This window comes from Notothenia rossii (assembly GCF_949606895.1).
Source record: "Notothenia rossii genome assembly, chromosome: 4".
Lineage (NCBI taxonomy): Eukaryota > Metazoa > Chordata > Actinopteri > Perciformes > Nototheniidae > Notothenia > Notothenia rossii.
Genome location: NC_136902.1, coordinates 11080706 through 11108210, shown reverse-complemented (window position 1 = coordinate 11108210; position 27505 = coordinate 11080706). Strand labels below are relative to the sequence as shown.

At 40.1% G+C, this 27505-nt stretch overlaps 2 protein-coding genes and 1 long non-coding RNA gene across 3 annotated transcripts in view; 1 reads left to right on the top strand and 2 right to left on the bottom strand.

Annotated features, from left to right (window-relative positions):
• LOC307037344 overlaps positions 1-27505 on the top strand; it is a 147485-nt gene that overhangs the window by 96622 nt on the left and 23358 nt on the right. The gene's annotated exons all lie outside the window — the stretch shown is intronic.
• LOC307037340 (galactose-specific lectin nattectin-like) lies at positions 1249-6728 on the bottom strand. Its single transcript, XM_079678152.1, has 7 exons — positions 6646-6728; positions 6370-6435; positions 6206-6224; positions 5955-6043; positions 5733-5867; positions 1722-1833; positions 1249-1542 (listed from the first exon to the last, which is right to left on the bottom strand). Exons 2-7 carry the CDS (start codon positions 6433-6435, stop codon positions 1472-1474), a joined length of 492 nt encoding a protein of 163 aa, XP_079534278.1. The 5' UTR covers positions 6646-6728; the 3' UTR covers positions 1249-1471.
• On the bottom strand, positions 16951-18890 carry LOC307037341 (galactose-specific lectin nattectin-like). Its single transcript, XM_079678153.1, has 7 exons — positions 18873-18890; positions 18596-18661; positions 18432-18450; positions 18182-18270; positions 17957-18091; positions 17424-17535; positions 16951-17244 (listed from the first exon to the last, which is right to left on the bottom strand). Exons 2-7 carry the CDS (start codon positions 18659-18661, stop codon positions 17174-17176), a joined length of 492 nt encoding a protein of 163 aa, XP_079534279.1. The 5' UTR covers positions 18873-18890; the 3' UTR covers positions 16951-17173.

Genomic DNA, 27505 nt, shown 5'->3' with positions numbered 1-27505 from the left:
TATTTATTCTTATAATCCCTGTACGAACTCTGTACCGACCTTTGTTTCACTCTTATTCTTTTGATGCTTTAACACGTGAATTTCCCTATGGGTTTCAAAAACGTTTTTTTCTTTTTTTACCTGCTGACAGTTCAGCCTTCATGCATCCAGAATGTTCTACTGTCCACAAATATAAACATAATGCTCAAAAAGTATAGAGAGGCGAAGTCCCACCCTTTCCGGGGGACCTCCATGGGACCTTATTTCGAAAAAAGTATGCATTGAAGTCTATGGAGAGAGAACGATTATCTTTCGATCCCGTTTGAATTGTGCCACGAATTACACAGATGATGTTTGTCAATTTAAAAGATAGTTTTGCAAGTCAAAAAAATTAAAATGTGTCGTAAAAATGTGAAGTAACACTTTTTTTTGTGTGAAACCGCTCAATGAACTCTCCCGTCTTGCACAACACACCAAGTCGGCCGTCACGTTGGCACATTTCACTTCTTTCTTTCAGAATGAGGCGAAAAGTATTAAAAGAGGTGAAAATCACTCCAAGTCTGTGCATGTTGAGAGCTGTACATACACACAAAGGGGAGTTAGAGCCAGCATGCTCTAACTCCCCGTAAGAGCCAGCATGCAGGACCGGGATTCTGGGATTTGTAGTCTTTCTAGTTGCGTATTTTTCATAGTCTTATATTTCAACAGTTTTACGACAAACTGTGACTTTTTTGACATGGAAATGATTTTTTAAAGATTGACAAACATCATATGTGTAATTCGTTGCACAAATCAAACGGGGTTGAAAGACAATCTTTCTCTCTCCATTGCCTTCAATACATAATTTTTCCGAAATAAGGTCCCATGGGTCGGAGGCAGATGGGCGGGACTTCACCTCTCTATTGCATGGCGTTAATGATGATGTAGTATGATATGTAAATGTTTTGGCCACAGCTGATGTGAAATTGACAGAACTTTCTTCTGAATATTGGAATGACTGGACATGGTCCTTCAGTATAGTCAGAGCCTCCTTAGCAATGTTCTACTATTTTAAAACAATAACAGACGTTATTGTCGAAATTGACCGATAAGAATAAAGTATTAAACTAAGCTGTGAAATAAGGAGACTGTAATGTCTCTCATTGTAGTGAGTGGAAATGAACAATATTTCCCAATTACTTTGAAGGTTCTCAAATAATGAGAAAACGATCAAATAACAGGACCATCACCAGTTTATGAAAAATGTAGAAAACAAGAAATAAAGAAACATTGATCTTTCAGTTATGCTTTAATTGATTGGATTGCTGGTCAGCTTTAGCATCATAGTACAGAGAGAGAAATACATGTTCCGGACAGACTGGTGTTAAACCGAAATTTTGCTTAGCAGGATGAATCAGTTTATTGATTAAATATTAAAGTGAATCAGAAGTGTCGATAAATCTTCAAAACAGTGATGTCATCGAGGCCTGACATCCTGCTAGATGTGACATCATCATTCCAGGGAGGAGGAGCAGACAAAAGTTCGCCTGTAGACACAATTTGCATCGTTGACATAGTTTTTACCTGTAGACAAAGAAAACACAAAACGTAATAGATTTATATGATGAATATAATAAAACACAAGCAAAGATGTATTGTAACGTCATGTTTTTAGTAAGCACTTTAAAAGGAATGATTAGCTTTATTTTATAATTCTCCTTAAAATATTTAACGATGAATAAATCGGACAACACATTTTTTACCTGCATAGTTAATCTCCATACAGTGTTCCTTTCCTCCCACGTTGTTTGGCTCACCGCGGCCCCAGTTTCCGAAGCTAAACTTAGAGCCATCGCTCCACAGCCACACTCCCTCCTGAGAGAAAAAACATTACAAGTAACTTTCTGACTGATGTCTTCGTCTCAGGCTGAATAAACCAAAGGATAAGATTTTTGTATATTTTTATTTATTTATAGAAGGACCATGCATACAAAAACATTAATCTCAGCAAAGAGAAGAGATGCAATATGCCAGATTATAGCTAATAGCTCATTTCCATCTGTGGTCCTCAGACAGGTTCATAACAATCAATAAACAAATAATAACATTGCATGATCTCTATCAGTCAAACAATTTTAAAACCTGATTTAAGTACAGCTCAATAAATTAATACATAGTACACTTGAAATACACTTACATGATCTCAGTCACTCAAATAATTATAAAACCTGATTTAAATATAGGTTACGAACATAATACTTAGTACACTTCAAATACACTTAAATAAAATATCTAAGATATAGTATGACAATACAGTTAAAATAAAAAAACTCAGATTACAGTGTAATTAATGTTGGCATGTATGGTTGCTTAATATCATTTTTGCACCATAGGAAAACGAGTTAAAATCAGTACAGGTTTTAAGTTCAACTGGAAGAGTATTCCAGTGCTTGATGGCCGTAAATGAAAATGCTGATCGTCCAAAGGCAGTGCGCCTCAGAGGGATGGTTAGATCTGCATGTGATGCAGATCTGGAGTTTCTGCAACTCTGCTCACGGCAAAACTGAAAAAAGCTCCTCAACGGTGGTGTTGTAGAATTGTGAATGATTCTGAATACCAATCAAACTCGGGAAAGTAGAACATGACCATCAAAACTGAAAAGTTTGTATTTGGACAGTATATTGCAATGATGGTGTTTTAATAACTTTCTATCCATAACTTGTAAGGCTTGTTTAGAAAGAACCTCAAGTGGTCTCATAGCAGTCTTAGTTGCTTGGGACCAGCAGGTTATACAGTAGTGAAAATGTGATAGTATCATGGCATGCAAAAAGGTTTTCCATGCTTCTAGGGTTAATGAGTTCCTAATATGTTTACATTTGAAAATGTTATATTTCAGCTTTCTAGTCATGCTTCTAATATGGCTTTCAAAAGTCAAATTGGCATCCAAGATCACTCCCAAGTATTTGACCTCATTGACGTTTTCAATTATTTTACCATTCACACGAAGCTGTGGATGCGTGATTGTTTTTTTCTTATTCATGAAATACATTGTCACTGTTTTGTTAGTGTTTAAAGTAAGACACAAGTCATTTAACCATTGAGCAACTTTGTGCAGCGTCGACGAGAGCTTAGAGGCAACTTGTTCAGCATACTTCTCATGAGTGTAAACCACCGTGTCATCAGCATACATCTGAACGTCCACATCCTCACAAACAGGGAGATCATTAATATATGTGCTGAACAACAGCGGTCCAAGAATTGAGCCTTGTGGCACTCCGATTGAGCATGGCTTAGTTTCTGAGTGTTTATCATGTATACGGACACATCGAGAACGACCAGCTAAATAAGACCTGACCCATTGTATTGTGCTAACTGACAGGTTGAAATTGTTGAGTTTTGATAAAAGTTTGGTATGGTTTACTGTGTCAAATGCTTTTCGCAGGTCAGGGAACACTGCTCCAACTATCCCTCCTTTGTCTAACTTAGCCTTGATTCCTTCCACTAAATAGCAGCATGCAGTCTCAGTAGAATAATTGGTCCTAAAACCAAACTACATAGGATGGAGTAGGTTGTCGTAGCTTAGGTGTGACACCAGCTGTTCCACGACTACTTTTTCAACTACTTTGGACACAACAGGTAGAATGCTGATGGGTCTAGAGTTGCCTACTTCTTTCTTGTCGCCACATTTAAAAATTGGTGTTACAATAGCAGTTTTAAGAGCTGATGGAAATGTATTATCTTTTAATTATTGATTTGTAATATAGGTGATGGAGCTAGCTAAGTCCTTTTTATGTTTTTTTTTATAAATACTGTGTCTAGTCCCCAGTGATATTTAGCCTTAGAATTTGATAAGTTGGAAATTATTTTATTCTTTAGTCTCATTTGTACAGTTGAGTTTGAGCACTTTTGTATCGTCAGCTAATGCAAGAAGTGGTTCTGTTACATTGAAACTGTGGGCCAATTCTGAAACGGACTCAATAAAAAAAGTATTAAAATGGTTGGCCACGGCTAGGCTATCCTGTTGTAGGGTTCCGTTTATCATAAGCTCACTATTATCATTTTTTGAGTGATCTTTTCCAATAAGTTTATCAATGGTTTTCCATCGTTTTTGAGAATTCCCCTTTGCCTGTCGAATAGTATCTAAAAAGTAATTTGCCCTTGCCTTTCTTAATTGAACTGTAACTTTATTTCTAAGACTTTTGTATATTAAGCGATCTGTTTCTAGTCCCGATTTTAAAGATTACTTTAGAGCTACATCCCTTTTTTTCATTAATTCCCATAGAGCAGTGTTAAACCATGGTAACAGCTGTTTGCCAATACGCCTTTGAGGCATTGTTTTTGTATATTTAGCTACGGTTTGTTTTAAGGTATGTTTCAAATTATCACAGGCCCCCTCACAATTTTCACCATATGTCAAATCAAACCAGTTTGCGTTATTTCATTCTCCAGAGTTCCCATGTCCCGCTTTGGGATGTACGAGATATACTTTTTACCCTTTGTTATATTGTTATTTTTGTAAGGCAGCTTGGATAGCTTCCTGGCAACTAGAGTAAGGTTATGATCGGACATGCCAGTAACAAGATTGTATGTTTTTGAGACGCGATCCTCTTTGAACGTTAAAATTAAATCCAACAATGTTTGTGATGATTTAGTAATTCTTGTTGCATTTTTTATTAATTGACTCATTTGAAATCTATCACTAATATCCTTTAATTTCTTCCTGCCTCTTTTGTCTAACCAGTTAATATTAAAATCACCCATTAAGATTGTTTCTTTACCATTACACTGTTTGAGAATACTAGTTAAATTATCATAAAAAAACACTCTTTGCTGTAGGTGGTCGATATACAACAATTACATTAAAACACATTTCCTGAGATAGTGAGATAGTTATTCCAACACATTCAGTGGTATCACAGGATAATTCGATTTGTTTACTTTGCAGGCTTTTTCTTAACATAAATCATAACACCCCCTCCCTTACCTTGATTACGATCTAGTCTATAAATCTTATATCCTGGGATATTAACAATATCCGATGGAGTTGAAGGGTGTAGCCAGGTTTCAGAAAGGCATACATAATCAAGGTTTGAGTTTGTTAATAATTGCTCCAGTTGTTCCATTTTTGACGTCATGCGTCTGATATTTAAGTGCCCTTAGGTTTGACATTTGAGTCCCATAACACCTTTGCATGATTTACAGTTTGAAACATTTTGGTGTCATGTTGTTTTGTCTTCACATCGCTGCAAATAGTGCGCTGAAAGTTAGAGTGTCGTTTGCCACTGGGTGCGTGAGATGATCGTTCAGAAGTGGTGACAGAGTTACCTTGTTGAATTGTATCATAAAGATAGCCTGTATGTAGCCTGAGATGCAAAACCCAGGGCAAAAAAGCTCTCATTTGGTTTTGGTGCATGTGAACAGTAAGAACCATTCTTTCAGAGACTGTAATAAATCGACCTGTTTTATTAAAAAGTCCAAAGGAATTAAACGGTAAGGGACATGCCCCCACTTTATTATCAGCAGTCTGCCTGAAGTTTTGAGATTAAAAAAGGTGGCTTATTGTCGGTTTCCCAAGCTTTATGTTGTAAAAGTATTTCTTATAATGGAGTTTACAGGCAGAATTAAGCCAATAATCTCAGGGTGGTAGTCAAATGTTCACAAAGCCATTTCAAGCTATTGTTTATTTAAATATACAAAGCAGCAGAGATTGGAGTAAAATAACATTGTTGCAGTGCTTATGTTTGATACAACAACATAATACATAAAGCACTCACCCGAACAGCATCATGGCCTCCAACCCAAACTTGTAGATCTCTCTTTGTAGCTGTTTTCACGAACTGTCGGAGTTGGTTGTAGTCGTGGGTCGATTGGATAGAAGCCAGATTCCCTCCGATGGCAATGCAATGTCTCTATGGTGGGGAAACAAAGTCAGTCGTTTTTGAGAATATGCCAAACATTAAGTTTGCCAGTTAATGCAATATTGTCATTTTGAGTACCTCAGCAGAAGCCCAGTCAGATGAATAAGGCCTGTAGATGAAACAGCGAGAGCCATGCTTAGTCCAACCAGGAGGGCAGCTCTCACAATCTGGAATTGTCATGAAATTAATACTTAATTAATTGATGGAGCAACAGAAGCAATAAATGCAGTATACAGATGCTGTCCAATAGGATGCCATCTTAATTTTTGTCTGCAGTCAAAAATGGTTGGATGCTGTATTTTGACTCTATTATTAAAATAACAACCAACCTTTTTCCTCAGCTTTTGCCTGTGGGTGTAAAGAACACATTATTAGGAATGACCAGGTTATGATTCATATTTGAGCCATTGAACAATGATCGTAATAAATATAGTCTATTATTTTTTATTAATTACTGTATTTTCTTTAGCTACGCATAACAAACATTACTTACCTCTGCGTCCATCCACAGTCCACTGGTCACACAGAGGAGCACGATGCAGTACACAACAGATGCCATCTATATAAGAATCAGGCATTTTAAGTTTTATATTTTACAATAACTTAAACTTAAAGTAAATTTAACTTTTTTTACCAGAGTTCCCCTTGCAGCGGTCACAACTTCATAAAGTTGAATTTAATTTGTATCCTTAATTCATTGTATACAAGGTGTAGAGTCTAGCTTTTACAGTTTTTATTCTTAAAACAAACTAAAGAACTAAACCCTTACCTTGCTGTGATGATCAGATGAAGTAGTACTTGCAGCTGCAGCAGGTGAGTCGTGATAGTCATGGAAGGGTTAGGGTTCTTTATATACCTTGTCTAGACGGTATACACTGACACTTGATTGTCATAAGACACAACAAATTACATATTGACACATCCTTGATGAAATATTAGACTGTTTGATCAGAAATATTAGACTGTTTGATCAGAAATATTAGTTCATTTTTTGGACCAGGTTATTTGTTTTGCTGTAGCTACAGTAAATTAAACTGTCCAAGGCAAGGCTATTATTTAGATCGCTTGTTTCAACACAGACAAAAACACGAGGAGCATTAAGATAAACTGCAGCAGAAACACATTATAAAATGACATTTAAATATATTTAGAAACAGTCATGAAAGAGCCAAGTGATTCAAATAAAAATATAACCAGCTTAAATAAAATAATACAACTATACAATCCAAAAATAAAAATAACAATTGAGTTTAAGATATTTCATGAAAAGCAGTGGCAACAAATAATAGTCTTCAGTCTGGATTTTAAAAGAAGTGAGAGTTTCAGCTGACCTTATTTACAAAGCACATTTAAAAATAAATAATTAAAAGAAACACTGGTGTAAACATTAATACACACAGCTCATATATACAAATGCATAGGCATAGGCACTATCAGCCAACGAGGGAGTCAAACGCTAGGGAATAAAAGTATGTTTTAGCCTGGATTTAAAGCAGTCAATGGAGGGGTCCAATCTGATAGGGAGGGGGATGCTGCTCACAGTCTTGTGGCTTCAAAAGAAAAGGCACGGTCGCCCCTGAGTTTACATTTGGAGCGTGGGACAACCTAGAGCCCGATGTTAGCCGACCTGAGGAACCTGGGGCTAGAATACGGGTTTAAGAGGTCTACAACATAGAAATGACCCTGCCCATTTAAGGCTTTATACAAAAAACTGAGAAGTTTAACTGTTTGTCAAACTTAAAGGCAGATTCAAATATCACAAAGGTTTTTGACATGGGGTTTGAAAAGGGGCTGACAGGTTTCCAAGACTGTGGGTAAATGCTTTGAATGAGTCAGGGGGGCCGAAAAGGACGACTTGCTTTCATTTAGCTGCAAGAAGTTTTGTGCCATCCATCCCTTAATGTCAATGCAAATGCAGTTGTTACGTCCCCACTAAGGTCTAGGGGACCTGGAGACAGTAACACACAACAACCAATAAAATGAGTGAGTCAGCGTAAAAGTTAACAAAATGTATATTCCTTGTAAAACAACAAACTGAACATATATACTCTTTGGGTGAGGAGGAGAACATAATTGGACCTAGGATGGAGCCTTGTGGTACACCGCAGGGGAGACTAGCAACGGGTGAAGAAAAAGGGCCCACGTTGACGGAGAAGCTTCTTTTTTTGAGGTAGGATGTGAACCAGTCCAAGGGAGTGCCACCAACACCAGCCTCGTAGTGGAGACAGTGTATTAAGATGTCATGATCTACTGCATCGAGCGCTACGCTGAGGTCAAGAAGAATCAGGATAGAACAGTCACCGGAGTAAGCAGAGAGGAGCAGGTCATTATACACTTATATATACTTATACAAGGGAGACTCTTTGAGAGGGTGGGGCATACAACCTTACTGAAATATTTCCAATATGTTATTTTGCTGCAGGTAGGGCTGTAATTGAGTGAAAACAACCTTTTAATAGTCTTTGAGAGGAATTGAAATTTAGATATAGGTCGGTAGTTACTAAGCAGGGTGGGGTCTAGATTGTTGTTTTTTTAAGAGGGGGTTGACTACTGCATGCTTGAAGCAGGTTGGAAAGGTACCAGTTGCCAGAGAGCTGTTAATAATGGAGAGGATGCTGGGGCTGGTAGTGTCGAAGACATCCTTCAGGATGGCAGTGGGGACACTGTCAAGAGGCCAGGTTGAAGGTTTCATGGTGGCAACAATCTTTGTAAGGGAGGGTAGTGTGATGGGTTGAAAGCAGTCCAGTTTCGAAGAACAGACTAGCAAGATGGCTAGGTCACGGCTGGGGGGGAATGATGTTCAATCTAATATCCTCAACCTTGCTATTGAAGAAATCTAAAAAGTATTAACACTTAGCAGGAGACATGTCTAAGCTGGTACTGGGGGCGGTGCGGATGACAGAATTAATAGTACTGAATACCATTAACTTGATATTTTAGGAGTTGTTTGAAATTAGATTGGAAAAGTATTTTACTCTCGCAGCCTTAACTGCTCCCTTGTATTTGAGAAGATTGTTTCTTAAAATGTCAAAGGAAACTTGAAGCTTATCACACTTCGACTTCCGTTTTGATTTCTGCACTCCCTCCTTAGGGCTCTGGTGTCATTAAGCCAGGGCAGACCTTTTAAGGGGAAACAAAGAATTCTGAATTATCCACTCCTCTTTGCCTCCAAAAACAACTTAAACTTTGTTTAATTGAAGAAAGTTCTCACACATCATGTCATTAACTTGTTCAATGCATTTAATAGGAGCATAGTCCCCTGGTGAATTGGTTATATACATTGGTGTGTGATCTGCATAGCTATGGTAACTTATTGTATTGTTTTCCTTTATCTGAGCCAGTGGAAACATGCAGATGAGAAAGATAAGAGGTACATCTCTGATATGTGTATTATGTATTGTAAAGCGCTTTGAGCATTCGGAAAAAGAGCTAAAATAAATGTACTGAATAATTATTATTTTGATGTCATATCTTTCCACTCAGATTATGTAGTTACCTATAGAAATAAAGTTGATCATGTCCTTAAAGTAGGATTTCATTAAAAACTGGGCAATAAAATCCCACCCAGTTTTCTAGTCGGAAATTGAGACATTGAGAAAACTGAAATCATCTAAAAATATTGAAAAGACTGAGTATTATGGGATTTAGAACAGGTTTAAGATTTTGGAGACCCTCTAAACTTTGGGTCATGATGTCACACACTCTAGCTCTATTGATTCTGGAAAACCAGTCCATCTATCAAAAAACCTTTTTAGTCCAATATAGTTGAGTCTGGATTGCCATTTTAACTTTGAATATTTTCTCCGAGTCATTATGACCTCAAAGTAAGGTGATGTTGCATATATTAATATTTCTTATTCATTCCTTTGGGTAACAAGTGTGTTTGTTTTGCAACTTAATCCACCTTCTTTTTATTGGAAAAATCTGTTTTAAAAAAAAGTGTTTTTAAAGCTTACACATTTTCAGCCTGGCACACAATTTCAAATGTAACATGGCACTTTTTAACAAAGCACTGCACATGGTTCTCTAAGACACATTAATCTGACATAAAGTCATTTGTTTGCCATTTAAAACAACCATTAAAAATGACTCACAAAAGGAAAAGGATGATTAGAAATAGGCCTGTAATTAGTTAAATCAGAGAGCAGAGGTTTGACCAAAGCTGTTTTAAAAGGCAGAATGGAAAATACCGAATTGCAGAGACATGTTGATTCATCTTTTTGTTATTTGAGACGGGCAAGCAGCAAGATTCCAAACACAAGACAGCATCATGTCACCACACCTTTATTGATTTAGATTGTTTTACCTGGGCTAACATCAACACTGGTATTGTTTTACATTGTGAGTCTGTCAACCTGAGAAATGTAAACCTGTGACACTTCTGTCTAAACTACCACAAAGGGGGTTTTAAGAACTGTGCCAGGTGTGTACAATAAAGCAGACAGATATTGTCACTGCGATAGCATTGCCACTGTGCAAGAAGCAGTGACAGAGCTTTACAAATGTGTATTTGAAATAAAAATAAAGGCTTAGTTTAAGGATCACCATTGCCCATGTTCCACACTTGCACCCCTCGCCAATTGTTGCATCTCAGCTGGTTCGATCCCATGCAAGATTAATTTATTATAATTTAAATCTTAACATTTGTTACATATTGTTTTTTATACTACATAACCTCAGATTCATGGGTCACAGCCTTGGTTGGTATTATTTGTATATGTATTATATTAACTTGGATTATAAAAACAAGGTACACCTAAACAAACAAGAGTGTTTGTTTGGCCGGGAATTCCCAGAGCTCGTCTGCTGCACGCTTCATTAAAGCGTAGGCCAGAAAAAGACACAAAAAACGGCATGACATCAAATGAACTGGCTTTAAATAAACATTAATGCCACTTTGGTTTCTGTTAGTTGGAGCATTAGTTGCATGGAAACTATCATGCGCAGAGGAACACGTTGTTATAGGAAAGTTTATTTAAACATTTGTAATGTGGGTAGGGTAGACTCAGTTCCTTAGAGTAAAATAGCACTCGGCTAGAGGTAAAGTCCGGTGGAATTCGTTTTACAGCATGTAAGCACCCCCTTGGTTTGTTTGGGTTGATGTGAACGCAGTCCGAGACCTCTGAAGTGAACTAAACAACTGGACTCTGGTCCGCTTAAAGGAGGTGGTATTGAACAGCATTTCCGTGCACATGACTTGTGTTTAAAGTTTATAGTTCGTTTGAGTTTTGCCTGTGTGAACGCAAACCGAACCTTCTGAAAAATGAAACAATGTAACAAATTCTCATCTGGTGCTCACAATAAAAGCGGACTATTAGGTGTGAATGCAACCTAAGTATTGGGGGGATAGCTGTCTGGCTCGGTTATGGGATGTACCCCTGACACCAAGCGAGAGGTCCCGGCTTAAGATCCCGGACGAGTCCCCATTTGTTACAAGCTGGCCTCTCAGGGCCAGCCGTGGCATAGGCAGTATAGGCGGATGCTAAGGGCGCATCCATCCATAGGGGGTGCCGTAAATAGGAGGGGACGAAAAAGAGAAATTCCTACTAAATTCTCGCCTAGGGCAGCAAATAGGTCAGGGCCAACTGCTGACTCCGCCTCAAGATTCTCTGCAAGACAAACTCAAATCCAGGCTGTTTTTGCATGGATGACCTGCAACTATTTATTTTTAAACAGACAAAACCGAAGTAATTTTACTTGGCCCCAAACAAATCCGAAATGATGCCATTGACATAACTACTATTGATGGTATTACCTTGAACTCCAGCTCCACAGTAAAACATATTGGCATTGTCTTTGATGAAGATTTGTCCTTCAAATCTCACATAAAGCACGTTTCACGGACTGCCTTCTTCCATCTCCACAATATAAAAAAAATCAGACACATCCTGATTCAAAACGATGCAGAAAAACTCATTCATGCTTTTATAACCTCTAGGCTGGATTACTGCAACTCCCTACTATCAGGGTATCCCAACACATCATTACAAATCTTCAGATGGTACAAAATGCTGCAGCCCGTATATTAACTACAGCCAGGAAAATGGACCACATCACTCCAATTTTAGCATCATACACTGGCTACCAGAAAAGCACATAATTTATTTTAAAATACTTATTTTAACTTACGAAGCGCTAAATGGTCAGGCACCTTCATACCTAAAATGTATTTTAATCCACCACTGTCCCTCTAGAACACATGTGTCAAACTCAAGGCCCGGGGGCCAAATCAGGCCCTTGGTGGATTTAATTTCGGCCCGCAGGATAATGTTTAATTTCTATTAGATCTGGCCCGCCGGTATATTGCACGCACGCCTTAACTCAATCCTGAGGATTTCCTCAGCTCAGAGCCTGACCCCAAAAATTGATGAACTTGCAGATGAGATGCCAAGTATCTGGCTTGAACTAGCATCACAGAGCAGCAAACTGAGTTCTATTTCGTCCCTACTGACCACCAGAGGCGGTGCTTTAGCACTGGATATGTCCATCGCACGCATCCGCAGTTCGAGTACCTAATAACAACAAAGTCACCTGTGACCCACATGACGACGGCTACATAGGCCGGTGTCATTAGCGGGTCGGCTCCTTTTCATCTTCCCGCTTCGCGAGAGTACCGTGGTTGCATTTTTGTAACCTACAAGCGTTCGTTGGAACGTTAGATCTAAGGATTTCCCCGCTTACAGCCGGCTGCGTGCAGTTTCGGGACTATTAGTAGGGGCTACCCGTCCCCCAGGAGCTGTGGCCGGCTACGCGGAAAACTTCGACGGACAGGTTGGTGTCGGCTTGGTCGGTGATGGCAGTGTTTTCGCCCCCGCTCCTTGTGAGCGTGTTGCCCGATTGTTAGCAGTAACCGCCCGGCTAAACTGTCCTGGGGCCGTATTCAAAAAGCATTTTATCTTACCGCTAGGAGTGCTCCTAACTCGCGCTAAAACATTTTACGTAGGAGTTTTTTCTTAAAAGTTATTCACAAAGCCGCTGAGACCTACTCATACTAAGGATAAATCACTAAGAGTGAACTAAGAGTGAACTAAGAGTGACGCGCCGTTGCTATGGATTACGTCGATTCTCGTGCATGAGTTTAGAAGCGGTCAGTACGGTGATTGGTTGTTCAGAGCAGGCGGTCTCGCTGAAACTCATCCGCAACATCCCACAAACGAGCCCACTAAATCACCGAAAAACAAGGAAATAGCCTAGGCTAGAAATGTATTCCTATCAAATAGTTATGGACAGTGCAGTTAGCAGAATACACGCATGATGACAAGTTTGTGCAGACCACGATAATGACGTTGTATATTCACGTTAAAGAGAGAGAGCAAACAATACAAATACGTAAATTGCATAAAATCAAGGAGGCAATTAAAAGCACCCCGCAAACTATTATCCAATGAGCATATTTCCAGCACTTAAACACTTTCAATAACAGCCCATACCGCCGTTAAAGCCCCCCTATCATGATGAATGAAAACAATCTGTGTGTTGATGGAATGTACTTTCTTTCTATTGACGAACACGTCCTCATCTTTTGATGGCGCAATTATTTTTATGTGCGTCCCGTCAATAGCACCGACCGCACCGGGCATACCTGCAATTGCCATGAAGTTGGCTTTGATCCTGTGTAGTTGTTGATTGTCCAAAGGAAACCGGATAAACTGTTGGATGATATGTGGTCTAGAGAGCGCGTTGATGGTTTGGTTTATGGCACGGCTGACTGATGGTTGCGATATTCCTAAATCGTCGGCATTGCAAAGTTGCATTTTCCCTGTTGCTAAATATCGTAGTGTTGCCAAACATTTTATTTCCGGACTAATCGGGTTATTCCTGTTAGTCGGGGATGTTATTGCATCCCGCACTAATTCCACAACAAGTTTGATACCCTCACGATTTAGCCTATATCTCTTGATCAATTCACAGTCTTCCATTGTCTCCAAAACATTTCGTCTCGCAGCCATTTTCAGATTCTTTGTGAATAGGTCTTACTGAGTTAGGAGTCCTCTCGAGGACTTTTAAGCTCTCCTAAACTTAGGTGCTACTTTTAGGCCTAAAATACTTTGTGAATTGCTCTTAGTGAATACAATTAGGAGTCCTAAATTTAAGACTGACACGCCCATTATGTTTAGGAGTTTCTCCTAAATTCGCCAGTTAGGAGCTACTTTTAGCCCGAAGATCCTTTGTGAATACGGCCCCAGTTCTTTATTTTATTTTTATTTCAGCTAGGTGAAGGCAGTGCTATCGCTCCTGCTCTCGCTCCTGCTCCCTTTGCTGGTAACGTGGGTGTAGGACATTTACATCCCTTTTTGTGTTCGGCAAGTAGGAGCATTGCTCTACTCTTCCCGTTCAGCAGGTAGCTGGTGAACGCTGTGACCTCGCACACGCTCCCGGTTACCCTGCATCTAGCCACCTAAATAATGGCTCATTCATGTAGCGCCTGTATAGCTCCTCTGGAGCCCGAGGACGGCCATGACCGCTGCCCCTCTTGCCTTGGTCTTGAGCATTTGAGGGAGGGTCTCACACAGAAGGCCTGATGCCAGGTGCCCTCGGCCTCAGTGCAGGGTCACACGAACTGCTCTGTAAGGCCTACGACCCAGCGGCACACATGGGTCGTATCGGGAACTCCCTCTCCCATTTAATGCTGGCCGTTTCCAACTCTCTGCGGCAGGCTCCAGCTCCGACTCTTTTGCTGGGCCTCATTGATGCATCACTGCAGGCCTTTGCTTTAATGACTGGGGAACTGGGGCGAGTTATTTCCTTCCTGGTGCAGACTCACCGCCAGGTATGGTTGGCGCAGTCTCCTCTGACGGAGACATGTAGGGGAGTCCTCCGTAGTGTGCCAGTCGAGCCAGGGGAGCTGTTTGGGGCAGCTCCCTTGGTGGCACTGGAGCGTGCTGCCCAAGCTAGGCAGACCAGGCAGCAGCTCTCGGGTCTTCATAGGCCTGTGCCCACTCCCAGCAGGCCCAGGGGCCCCTCTAGCAGACACACTCAGCCACCAGCTTACAGTGGTGGTTTGCGGAGGTCCCAGCGGCCCACTCAACCAGCCGATCTTCTAGGCAGCCTCGTACCTCAGCGCCTTACCGGCGCCCCCCAAGGGGCTCCAGAGGCCAAGGGGCGGGGCCCTGAAGCCCCGGGGCCTGCCGTCGGCCGCTTTTCCCAGCAGCAGCTCAGCTACTGGGCTGCCTGCACTTCCGACCCCTGGGTAGTTTCCACCCTAACCCGGGGATACGAATTGCAGTTCCGACACCGGCCCCTAGCCTTCGGCCGGGTCAGAATGACAGTTGTCAGCGTCCCGGTGAAGGCCTTAGCTCTGGCCCAAGAGTGAGGATTACAACAACAAGAAGATAATTGTTTGAGATGTTTGGTTCCAACTGCCGTGTCGTGTGAGATGAATAAAAGCTGAGCGGATGGTTTCTGCATGTGTGGTTCCCACCGGGAAGCTTGGAGGAGGAAGTGTGATGGTGTGGGGGGGCTTTGCTGGTGTCACTGTTGGTGATTTATTCAGAATTCAAGGCATACTTAACCAGCATGGCTACCACAGCATTCTGCAGTAGCCAGCTAAATATAAATCATATTCTGGATTTTTTTATAACACTTTTTTGTTTACTAAATAATTCCATATATGTTATTTTATAGTGTTGATGTCTTCAGTATAAATCTACAATGTAGAACAAATTAAAATAAATAAAAACCTTGTGTGTCCAAACTTGAGACTGGTAGTGTATATTAGAATATCTTTACTCATATCTGTATACATTCAGATATTCAGCTGTCCAGTGTTTTACCTCATGTTATAGATCTTATTTCTATCAAAAAGGTTACTTCTATAATTACTCTTATATTTATTCTTATAATCCCTGTGCGAACTCTGTACCGACCTTTGTTTCACTCTTATTCTTTTGATGCTTTAACACGTGAATTTCCCTATGGGTTTCAAAAACGTTTTTTTCTTTTTTTACCTGCGGACAGTTCAGCCTTCATGCATCCAGAATGTTCTACTGTCCACAAATATAAACATAATGCTCAAAAAGTATAGAGAGGTGAAGTCCCACCCTTTCCGGGGGACCTCCATGGGACCTTATTTCGAAAAAAGTATGCATTGAAGTCTATGGAGAGAGAACGATTATCTTTCGATCCCGTTTGAATTGTGCCACGAATTACACAGATGATGTTTGTCAATTTAAAAGATAGTTTTGCAAGTCAAAAAAATTAAAATGTGTCGTAAAAATGTGAAGTAACACTTTTTTTTGTGTGAAACCGCTCAATGAACTCTCCCGTCTTGCACAACACACCAAGTCGGCCGTCACGTTGGCACATTTCACTTCTTTCTTTCAGAATGAGGCGAAAAGTATTAAAAGAGGTGAAAATCCCTCCAAGTCTGGGCATGTTGAGAGCTGTACATACAGAAAAGGGGAGTTAGAGCCAGCATGCTCTAACTCCCCGTAAGAGCCAGCATGCAGGACCGGGATTCTGGGATTTGTAGTCTTTCTAGTTGCGTATTTTTCATAGTCTTATATTTCAACAGTTTTACGACAAACTGTGACTTTTTTGACATGGAAATGATTTTTTAAAGATTGACAAACATCATATGTGTAATTCGTTGCACAAATCAAACTGGGTTGAAAGACAATCTTTCTCTCTCCATTGCCTTCAATACATAATTTTTCCGAAATAAGGTCCCATGGGTCGGAGGCAGATGGGCGGGACTTCACCTCTCTATTGCATGGCGTTAATGATGATGTAGTATGATATGTAAATGTTTTGGCCACAGCTGATGTGAAATTGACAGAACTTTCTTCTGAATATTGGAATGACTGGACATGGTCCTTCAGTATAGTCAGAGCCTCCTTAGCAATGTTCTACTATTTTAAAACAATAACAGACGTTATTGTCGAAATTGACCGATAAGAATAAAGTATTAAACTAAGCTGTGAAATAAGGAGACTGTAATGTCTCTCATTGTAGTGAGTGGAAATGAACAATATTTCCCAATTACTTTGAAGGTTCTCAAATAATGAGAAAACGATCAAATAACAGGACCATCACCAGTTTATGAAAAATGTAGAAAACAAGAAATAAAGAAACATTGAGCTTTCAGTTATGCTTTAATTGATTGGATTGCTGGTCAGCTTTAGCATCATAGTACAGAGAGAGAAATACATGTTCCGGACAGACTGGTGTTAAACCGAAATATTGCTTAGCAGGATGAATCAGTTTATTGATTAAATATTAAAGTGAATCAGAAGTGTCGATAAATCTTCAAAACAGTGATGTCATCGAGGCCTGACATCCTGCTAGAAGTGACATCATCATTCCAGGGAGGAGGAGCAGACAAAAGTTCGCCCGTATTCACAATATGCGTCGTTGACATAGTTTCTACCTGTAGACAAAGAAAACACAAAACGTAATAGATTTATATGATGAATATAATAAAACACAAGCAAAGATGTATTGTAACGTCATTTTTTTAGTAAGCACTTTAAAAGGAATGATTAGCTTTATTTGATAATTCTCCTTAACATATTTTACGATGAATAAATCGGACAACACATTTTTTACCTCCATAGTTAATCTCCATACAGTGTTCCTTTCCTCCACGGTTGTTTGGCTCCCCGCTGCCCCAGCTTCCGAAGCTAAACTTAGAGCCATCGCTCCACAGCCACACTCCCTCCTGAGAGAAAAAACATTACAACACATTTTCTGACTAATGTCTTCCTCTCAGGCTGAATAAACCAAAGGACAAGATAGCCTGTATGTAGCCTGAGATGCAAAACCCAGGGTAAAAAAGCTCTCATTTTGGTTTGGTTGGTAAGTGACATGCCCCCACTTTATTATCAGCAGTCTGCCTGAAGTTTTGAGATTATAAAAGGTGGCTTATTGTCGGTTTCCCAAGCTTTATGTTGTAAAAGTATTTCTTATAATGGAGTTTACAGGCAGAATTAAGTCAATAATCTCAGGGTGGTAGTCAAATGTTCACAAAGCCATTTCAAGCCATTGTTTATTTAAATATACAAAGCAGCAGAGATTGGAGTAAAATAACATTGTTGCAGTGTTTATGTTTGATACAACAACATGATACATAAATCACTCACCCGAACAGCATCATGGCCTCCAACCCAAACTTGTAGATCTCTCTTTGTAGCTGTTTTCACGAACTGTCGGAGTTGGTTGTAGTCGTGGGTCGATTGGATAGAAGCCAGATTCCCTCCGATGGCAATGCAATGTCTCTATGGTGGGGAAACACAGTCAGTCGTTTTTGAGAATATGCCAAACAATATGTGTGCCAGTTAATGCAATATTGTTGTCATTTTTAGTACCTCAGCAGTATACCAGTTATATGCATAAGGCCTGTAGATGAAACAGCGAGAGCCATACTTAGTCCAACCAGGAGGGCAGCTCTCACAATCTGGAATTGTCATGAAATGAATACTTAATTAATTGAGGGAGCAACAGAAGCAATAAATGCAGTATACAGATGATGTCCAATAGGATGCCATCTTAATTTGGCTGCACTCAAAAAATGGTTGGATGCTGTATTTTGACTCTAATATTAAAATAACAACCAACCTTTTTCCTCAGCTTTTGCCTGTGGGTGTAAAGAACACATTATTAGGAATGACCAGGTTATGATTCATATTTGAGCCATTGAACAATGATCATAATAAATATAGTCTATTATTTTGTATTAATTACTGTATTTTCTTTAGCTACGCATAACAAACATTACTTACCTCTGCGTCCATCCACAGTCCACTGGTCACACAGAGGAGCACGATGCAGTACACAACAGATGCCATCTATATAAGAATCAGGCATTTTAAGTTTTATATTTTACAATAACTTAAACTTAAAGTAAATTTAACTTTTTTTTACCAGAGTTCCCCTTGCAGCGGTCACAACTTCATAAAGTTGAATTTAATTTGTATCCTTAATTCATTGTATACAAGGTGTAGAGTCTAGCTTTTACATTTTTGATTCTTAAAACAAACTAAAGAACTAAACCCTTACCTTGCTGTGATGATCAGATGAAGTAGTACTTGCAGCTGCAGCAGGTGAGTCGTGATAGTCATGGAAGGGTTAGGGTTCTTTATATACCTTGTCTAGACGGTATACACTTACACTTGATTGTCATAAGACACAACAAATTACATATTGACACATCCTTGATGAAATATTAGACTGTTTGATCAGAAATATTAGACTGTTTGATCAGAAATATTAGTTCATTTTTTGGACCAGGTTATTTGTTTTGCTGTAGCTACAGTAAATTAAACTGTCCAAGGCAAGGCTATTATTTAGATAGCTTGTTTCAACACAGACAAAAACACGAGGAGCATTAAGATAAACTGCAGCAGAAACACATTATAAAATGACATTTAAATATAATTAAAAACAGTCATGAAAGAGCCAAGTGATTCAAATAAAAATATAACCAGCCTAAATAAAATAATACAACTATACAATCCAAAAATAAAAATAACAATTGAGTTTAAGATATTTCATGAAAAGCAGTGGCAACAAATAATAGTCTTCAGTCTGGATTTTAAAAGAAGTGAGAGTTTCAGCTGACCTTATTTACAAAGCACATTTAAAAATAAATAATTAAAAGAAACACTGGTGTAAACATTAATACACACAGCTCATATATACAAATGCATAGGCATAGGCACTATCAGCCAACGAGGGAGTCAAACGCTAGGGAATAAAAGTATGTTTTAGCCTGGATTTAAAGCAGTCAATGGAGGGGTCCAATCTGATAGGGAGGGGGATGCTGCTCACAGTCTTGTGGCTTCAAAAGAAAAGGCACGGTCGCCCCTGAGTTTACATTTGGAGCGTGGGACAACCTAGAGCCCGATGTTAGCCGACCTGAGGAACCTGGGGCTAGAATACGGGTTTAAGAGGTCTACAACATAGAAATGACCCTGCCCATTTAAGGCTTTATACAAAAAACTGAGAAGTTTAACTGTTTGTCAAACTTAAAGGCAGATTCAAATATCACAAAGGTTTTTGACATGGGGTTTGAAAAGGGGCTGACAGGTTTCCAAGACTGTGGGTAAATGCTTTGAATGAGTCAGGGGGGCCGAAAAGGACGACTTGCTTTCATTTAGCTGCAAGAAGTTTTGTGCCATCCATCCCTTAATGTCAATGCAAATGCAGTTGTTACGTCCCCACTAAGGTCTAGGGGACCTGGAGACAGTAACACACAACAACCAATAAAATGAGTGAGTCAGCGTAAAAGTTAACAAAATTTATATTCCTTGTAAAACAACAAACTGAACATATATACTCTTTGGGTGAGGAGGAGAACATAATTGGACCTAGGATGGAGCCTTGTGGTACACCGCAGGGGAGACTAGCAACGGGTGAAGAAAAAGGGCCCACGTTGACGGAGAAGCTTCTGTTTTTGAGGTAGGATGTGAACCAGTCCAAGGGAGTGCCACCAACACCAGCCTCGTAGTGGAGACAGTGTATTAAGATGTCATGATCTACTGCATCGAGCGCTACGCTGAGGTCAAGAAGAATCAGGATAGAACAGTCACCGGAGTAAGCAGAGAGGAGCAGGTCATTATACACTTATATATACTTATTCAAGGCAGACTCTTTGAGAGGGTGGGGCATACAACCTTACTGAAATATTTCCAATATGTTATTTTGCTGCAGGTAGGGCTGTAATTGAGTGAAAACAACCTTTTAATAGTCTTTGAGAGGAATTGAAATTTAGATATAGGTCGGTAGTTACTAAGCAGGGTGGGGTCTAGATTGTTGTTTTTTTAAGAGGGGGTTGACTACTGCATGCTTGAAGCAGGTTGGAAAGGTACCAGTTGCCAGAGAGCTGTTAATAATGGAGAGGATGCTGGGGCTGGTAGTGTCGAAGACATCCTTCAGGATGGCAGTGGGGACACTGTCAAGAGGCCAGGTTGAAGGTTTCATGGTGGCAACAATCTTTGTAAGGGAGGGTAGTGTGATGGGTTGAAAGCAGTCCAGTTTCGAAGAACAGACTAGCAAGATGGCTAGGTCACGGCTGGGGGGGAATGATGTTCAATCTAATATCCTCAACCTTGCTATTGAAGAAATCTAAAAAGTATTAACACTTAGCAGGAGACATGTCTAAGCTGGTACTGGGGGCGTCGCGGATGACAGAGTTAATAGTACTGAATACCATTAACTTGATATTTTAGGAGTTGTTTGAAATTAGATTGGAAAAGTATTTTACTCTCGCAGCCTTAACTGCTCCCTTGTATTTGAGAAGATTGTTTCTTAAAATGTCAAAGGAAACTTGAAGCTTATCACACTTCGACTTCCGTTTTGATTTCTGCACTCCCTCCTTAGGGCTTTGGTGTCATTAAGCCAGGGCAGACCTTTTAAGGGGAAACAAAGAATTCAGAATTATCCACTCCTCTTTGCCTCCAAAAACAACTTAAGCTTTGTTTAATTGAAGAAAGTTCTCACACATCATGTCATTAACTTGTTCAATGCATTTAATAGGAGCATAGTCCCCTGGTGAATTGGTTATATACATTGGTGTGTGATCTGCATAGCTATGGTAACTTATTGTATTGTTTTCCTTTATCTGAGCCAGTGGAAACATGCAGATGAGAAAGATAAGAGGTACATGTCTGATATGTTTATTATGTATTGTAAAGCGCTTTGAGCATTCGGAAAAAGAGCTAAAATAAATGTACTGAATAATTATTATTTTTATGTCATATCTTTCCACTCAGATTATGTAGTTACCTATAGAAATAAAGTTGATCATTTCCTTAAAGTAGGATTTCATTAAAAACTGGGCAATAAAATCCAACCCAGTTTTCTAGTCGGAAATTGAGACATTGAGAAAACTGAAATCGTCTAAAAATATTGAAAAAACTGAGTATTATGGGATTTAGAACAGGTTTAAGATTTTGGAGACCCTCTAAACTTTGGGTCATGATGTCACACACTCTAGCTCTATTAATTCTGGAAAACCAGTCCATCTATCAAAAAACCTTTTTAGTCCAATATAGTTGAGTCTGGATTGCCATTTTAACTTGGAATATTTTCTCCGAGTCATTATGACCTCAAAGTAAGGTGATGTTGGATATATTAATATTTCTTATTCATTCCTTTGGGTAACAAGTGTGTTTGTTTTGCAACTTAATCCACCTTCTTTTAATTGCAAAAATATTTTTTTTAAAAAGTGTTTTTAAAGCTCACACATTTTCAGCCTGGCACACAATTTCAAATGTAACATGGCACTTTTTAACAAAGCACTGCACATGGTTCTCTAAGACACATTAATCTGACATAAAGTCATTTGTTTGCCATTTTAAAACAACCATTAAAAATGACTCACAAAAGGAAAAGGATGATTAGAAATAGGCCTGTAATTAGTTAAATCAGAGAGCAGAGGTTTGACCAAAGCTGTTTTAAAAGGCAGAATGGAAAATACCGAATTGCAGAGACATGTTGATTAATCTTTTTGTTACTTCAGACGGGCAAGCAGCAAGATTCCAAACACAAGACAGCATTATGTCACCACACCTTTATTGATTTAGATTATTTTACCTGGGCTAACATCAACACTGGTATTGTTTTACATTGTGATTCTGTCAACCTGAGAAATGTAAACCTGTGGCACTTCTGTCTAAACTACCACAAAGGGGGTTTTAAGAACTGTGCCAGGTGTGTACAATAAAGCAGACAGATATTGTCACTGCGATAGCATTGCCACTGTGCAAGAAGCAGTGACAGAGCTTTACAAATGTGTATTTGAAATAAAAATAAAGGCTTAGTTTAAGGATCACCATTGCCCATGTTCCACACTTGCACCCCTCGCCAATTGTTGCATCTCAGCTGGTTCGATCCCATGCAAGATTAATTTATTATAATTTAAATCTTAACATTTGTTACATATTGTTTTTTATACTACATAACCTCAGATTCATGGGTCACAGCCTTGGTTGGTATTATTTGTATATGTATTATATTAACTTGGATTATAAAACAAGATACACCAAAACAAACAAGAGTGTTTGTTTGGCCGGGAATTCCCAGAGCTCATCTGCTGCACGCTTCATTAAAGCGTAGGCCAGAAAAAGACACAAAAAACGGCATGACATCAAATGAACTGGCTTTAAATAAACATTAATGCCACTTTGGTTTCTGTTAGTTGGAGCATTAGTTGCATGGAAACTATCATGCGCAGAGGAACACGTTGTTATAGGACAGTTTATTTAAACATTTGTAATGTGGGTAGGGTAGACTCAGTTCCTTAGAGTAAAATAGCACTCGGCTAGAGGTAAAGTCCGGTGGAATTCGTTTTACAGCATGTAAGCACCCCCTTGGTTAGTTTGGGTTGATGTGAACGCAGTCCGAGACCTCTGAAGTGAACTAAACAACTGGACTCTGGTCCGCTTAAAGGAGGTGGTATTGAACAGCATTTCCGTGCACATGACTTGTGTTTAAAGTTTATAGTTCGTTTGAGTTTTGCCTGTGTGAATGCAAACCGAACCTTCTGAAAAATGAAACAATGTAACAAACTGTCATCTGGTGCTCACAATAAAAGCGGACTATTAGGTGTGAATGCAACCTAAGTATTGGGGGGATAGCTGTCTGGCTCGGTTATGGGATGTACCCCTGACACCAGGCGAGAGGTCCCGGCTTAAGATCCCGGACGAGTCCCCATTTGTTACAAGCTGGCCTCTCAGGGCCAGCCGTGACATAGGCAGTATAGGCGGATGCTAAGGGCGCATCCATCCATAGGGGGTGCCGTAAATAGGGGGGGAAGAAAAAAAGAAATTCCAACTAAAATCTCGCTTAGGGCAGCAAATAGGTCAGGGCCAACTGCTGACTCCGCCCTCAAGACTCTCTGCAAGACAAACTCAAATCCAGGCTGTTTTTGCATGGATGACCTGCAACTATTTATTTTTAAACAGACAAAACCGAAGTAATTTTACTTGGCCCCAAACAAATCCGAAATGATGCCATTGACATAACTACTATTGATGGTATTACCTTGAACTCCAGCTCCACAGTAAAACATATTGGCATTGTCTTTGATGAAGATTTGTCCTTCAAATCTCACGTAAAGCACGTTTCACGGACTGCCTTCTTCCATCTCCGCAATATAAAAAAAATCAGACACATCCTGAGTCAAAACGATGCAGAAAAACTCATTCATGCTTTTATAACCTCTAGGCTGGATTACTGCAACTCCCTACTATCAGGGTATCCCACCACATCATTACAAATCTTCAGATGGTACAAAATGCTGCAGCCCGTACATTAACTACAGCCAGGAAAATGGACCACATCACTCCAATTTTAGCATCATACACTGGCTACCAGAAAAGCACATAATTGATTTTAAAATACTTATTTTAACTTACGAAGCGCTAAATGGTCAGGCACCTTCATACCTAAAATGTATTTTAATCCACCACTGTCCCTCTAGAACACATGTGTCAAACTCAAGGCCCGGGGGCCAAATCAGGCCCTTGGTGGATTTAATTTCGGCCCACAGGATAATGTTTAATTTCTATTAGATCTGGCCCGCCGGTATATTGCACGCACACCTTAACTCAATCCTGAGGATTTCCTCAGCTCAGAGCCTGACCCCAAAAATTGATGAACTTGCAGATGAGATGCCAAGTATCTGGCTTGAACTAGCATCACAGAGCAGCAAACTGAGTTCGTCCCTACTGACTGCCAGAGGCGGTGCTTTAGCACTGGATATGTCCATCGCACGCATGCGCAGTTCGAGTACCTAATAACAACAAAGTCACCTGTGACCCACATGACGACGGCTACATAGGCCGGCGTCATTAGCGGGTCGGCTCCTTTTCATCTCCTCGCGAGTACCGTGGTTGCATTTTTGTAACCTACAAGCGTTCGTTGGAACGTTAGATCTAAGGATTTCCCCGCTTACAGCAGGCTGAGTGCAGTTTCGCGACTATTCCAGTAGGGGCTACGGACTACCCGTCCCCCAGGAGCTGGCTACGCGGAAAACTTCGACGGACAGGTTGGTGTCGGCTTGGTCGGTGATGGCAGTGTTTCCGCTCCCTCTCCCAGCTAAGCCGTCCTGATTTCTGTCTTGTTTACTATTTGGCTAACTTTTTTGGTGAAGGCAGCGTTTCGGCTCACTCTCCCAGGAGTTGCCCTTGCTGTGCTATTTTGTACTTCTGCTGACCGTGGCGTTGTGCCAAGCTACCATTAGCATTTGAGTTTCCAGCTTTAGCTGTGTTTCCTTGTTTAATTAGTTAGCAGTAGCGTGGCTCAGCCTAACCGTTTCCTGATGCTCAGCCACTTGGTTGACGCCGGATTACACTGGGATTACCCATGCTGTCTTGTTTGCTATTTTGCTTAATCTTTTTTCTTGGTGACGGCAGCGTTTCCGCTCCCTCTCACAGGAGTTGCCCTTGCTGGGCTATTTTGTACTGTTTCTGACCGCGGCGTTGTGCCAAGCTATTATTAGCATTTTGAGCTTCAAGTTTAGTTGTGTTTACTCGGTTGACTAGTTAGCAGTAGCGTGGCTCAGCCGAGCTGTGTCCTGTTGCGCAGCCACTTGGCTGACGCTAGATGCTCGTGAAGCTTGCAAAGCCATGCCATGCTCCCCACAATGCAGTTCGGGGAAGATTAAAAATCTTCTACGTCACCCCATTCAAGTGAATGGGCGAAGCGTTGAAAGCATTTTTCGATGCCTGTTGTGTAGACGGGCCGTAAGGCCTACGACGCAGCGGCACACATGGGTCGTATCGGGAACTCCCTCTCCCATTTAATGCTGGCCGTTTTCACCTCTCTGCGGCAGGCTCCGGCTCCGACTCTTTTGCTGGGCCTCATTGATGCATCACTGCAGGCCTTTGCTTTAATGACTAGGGAACTGGGGCGAGTTATTTACTTCACACAATGCTACCACAGCATTCTGCAGTAGCCAGCTAAATATAAATCATATTCTGGATTTTTTTATAACACTTTTTTGTTTACTAGATAATTCCATATATGTTATTTTATAGTGTTGATGTCTTCAGTATAAATATACAATGTAGAACAAATTAAAATAAATAAAAAAACCTTGTGTGTCCAAACTTGAGACTGGTAGTGTATATTAGAATATCTTTACTCATATCTGTATACATTCAGATATTCAGCTGTCCAGTGTTTTACCTCATGTTATAGATCTTATTTCTATCAAAAAGGTTACTTCTATAATTACTCTTATATTTAAGCAATAGCTTACGACAGGCCGTGGTATATGCTCATTATATCACAGCTAAGGGGCGTGGTTCAACCCCCTTAGCTGTGATATAATGAGCATATATCACGGCCTGAAGTGAGCTATTGCTTTTATAAAACGGTTACCAAGTGTGGCAATATGAAAGAAAAATACACACTCAAATTTAAAGTTTTTATTAGTAAATAATGATGTTCAAAATAAAATAGTCCCTCCGTTGCCTTCTGCACAAAACATAGTGCAAGGTGGTTGCTATGCAACAATACTAACAGCAAGCGAACATATTAGACAGAGAGCGTTGATCCATTATTTGGCTGTTTATTTACATTAATGTGTATGTTGCTGTTTATTGTGCATCCACTGAAAAACTGTCCAACATCAGTAGCATGGCTTACGTGGTCACTTGTATAGGTTGTTCGAGGCTGTTGCTTGGCCTGGCGAGAATATTGCTCCACTTTCTCCGGTCCCCGAGATTGGGCTTCCAGTAGCTCTGGAGAGAGCTTTCGCACCTGTGGCCACTAACGGTCATAATATCTCTGCTTTGTTTCAAGACCCGCATCAGAAAGCTTTTGAATGGTGGTACTTTTCCAGTTGGTCTACCTGCTCTTCACGTAGCTCTGCATGTCGTAGTTTAGGAGCTTTTTTTTCTGGAGATAGGCACTGCTCAATCCACTCCTCCATACTATAGTAAGACCCCCCCGGAGGTCAAAGTTAATCTTAAATGTTTCCATTTTATGCTTTGTAAGTTTGTTTCGTGACGGAAGAAATTTAAATATATTTATAAAACTGACAAGTCAAATCAAGCAATCTGATTGGTCGATAGCGTTTTTGCGGACCTCTTTGATTACAGATTTGAAAACATCGTTGCTTGCTTTAAAAGTAGCACAATTCATTATGTTAAACCTTCAAAAGTATCTAGATATCCCTGCCCTAATGCCAAAGGAACTGCACACTGAATATGTTTTGCCGTTTGATGTCTATGTCTGGACCGCTGCGTCAAAAAGAAGGGCTTCTGCCCCGTTACTTCTCCGCTGCTTTCTTGTTCCAGTATGCCCAACGGTATACTGTTTTTCTCAGACGCGGAGGGATACTGACTTGTTGTGAAAAGTAACTTACAATTCTACCCGTGGTATACGCTCAGTATATCACGGCTAAGAACCAATCAGATTGCTTGATTTGACTTGTCCGTTTTATAATTATTCTTATAATCCCTGTGCGAACTCGGTACCGACCTTTGTTTCACTCTTATTCTTTTGATGCTTTAACAAGTGAATTTCCCTATGGGTTTCAAAAACGTTTTTTTCTTTTTTTACCTGCTGACAGTTCAGCCTTCATGCATCCAGAATGTTCTACTGTCCACAAATATAAACATAATGCTCAAAAAGTATAGAGAGGCGAAGTCCCACCCTTTCCGGGGTACCTCCATGGGACC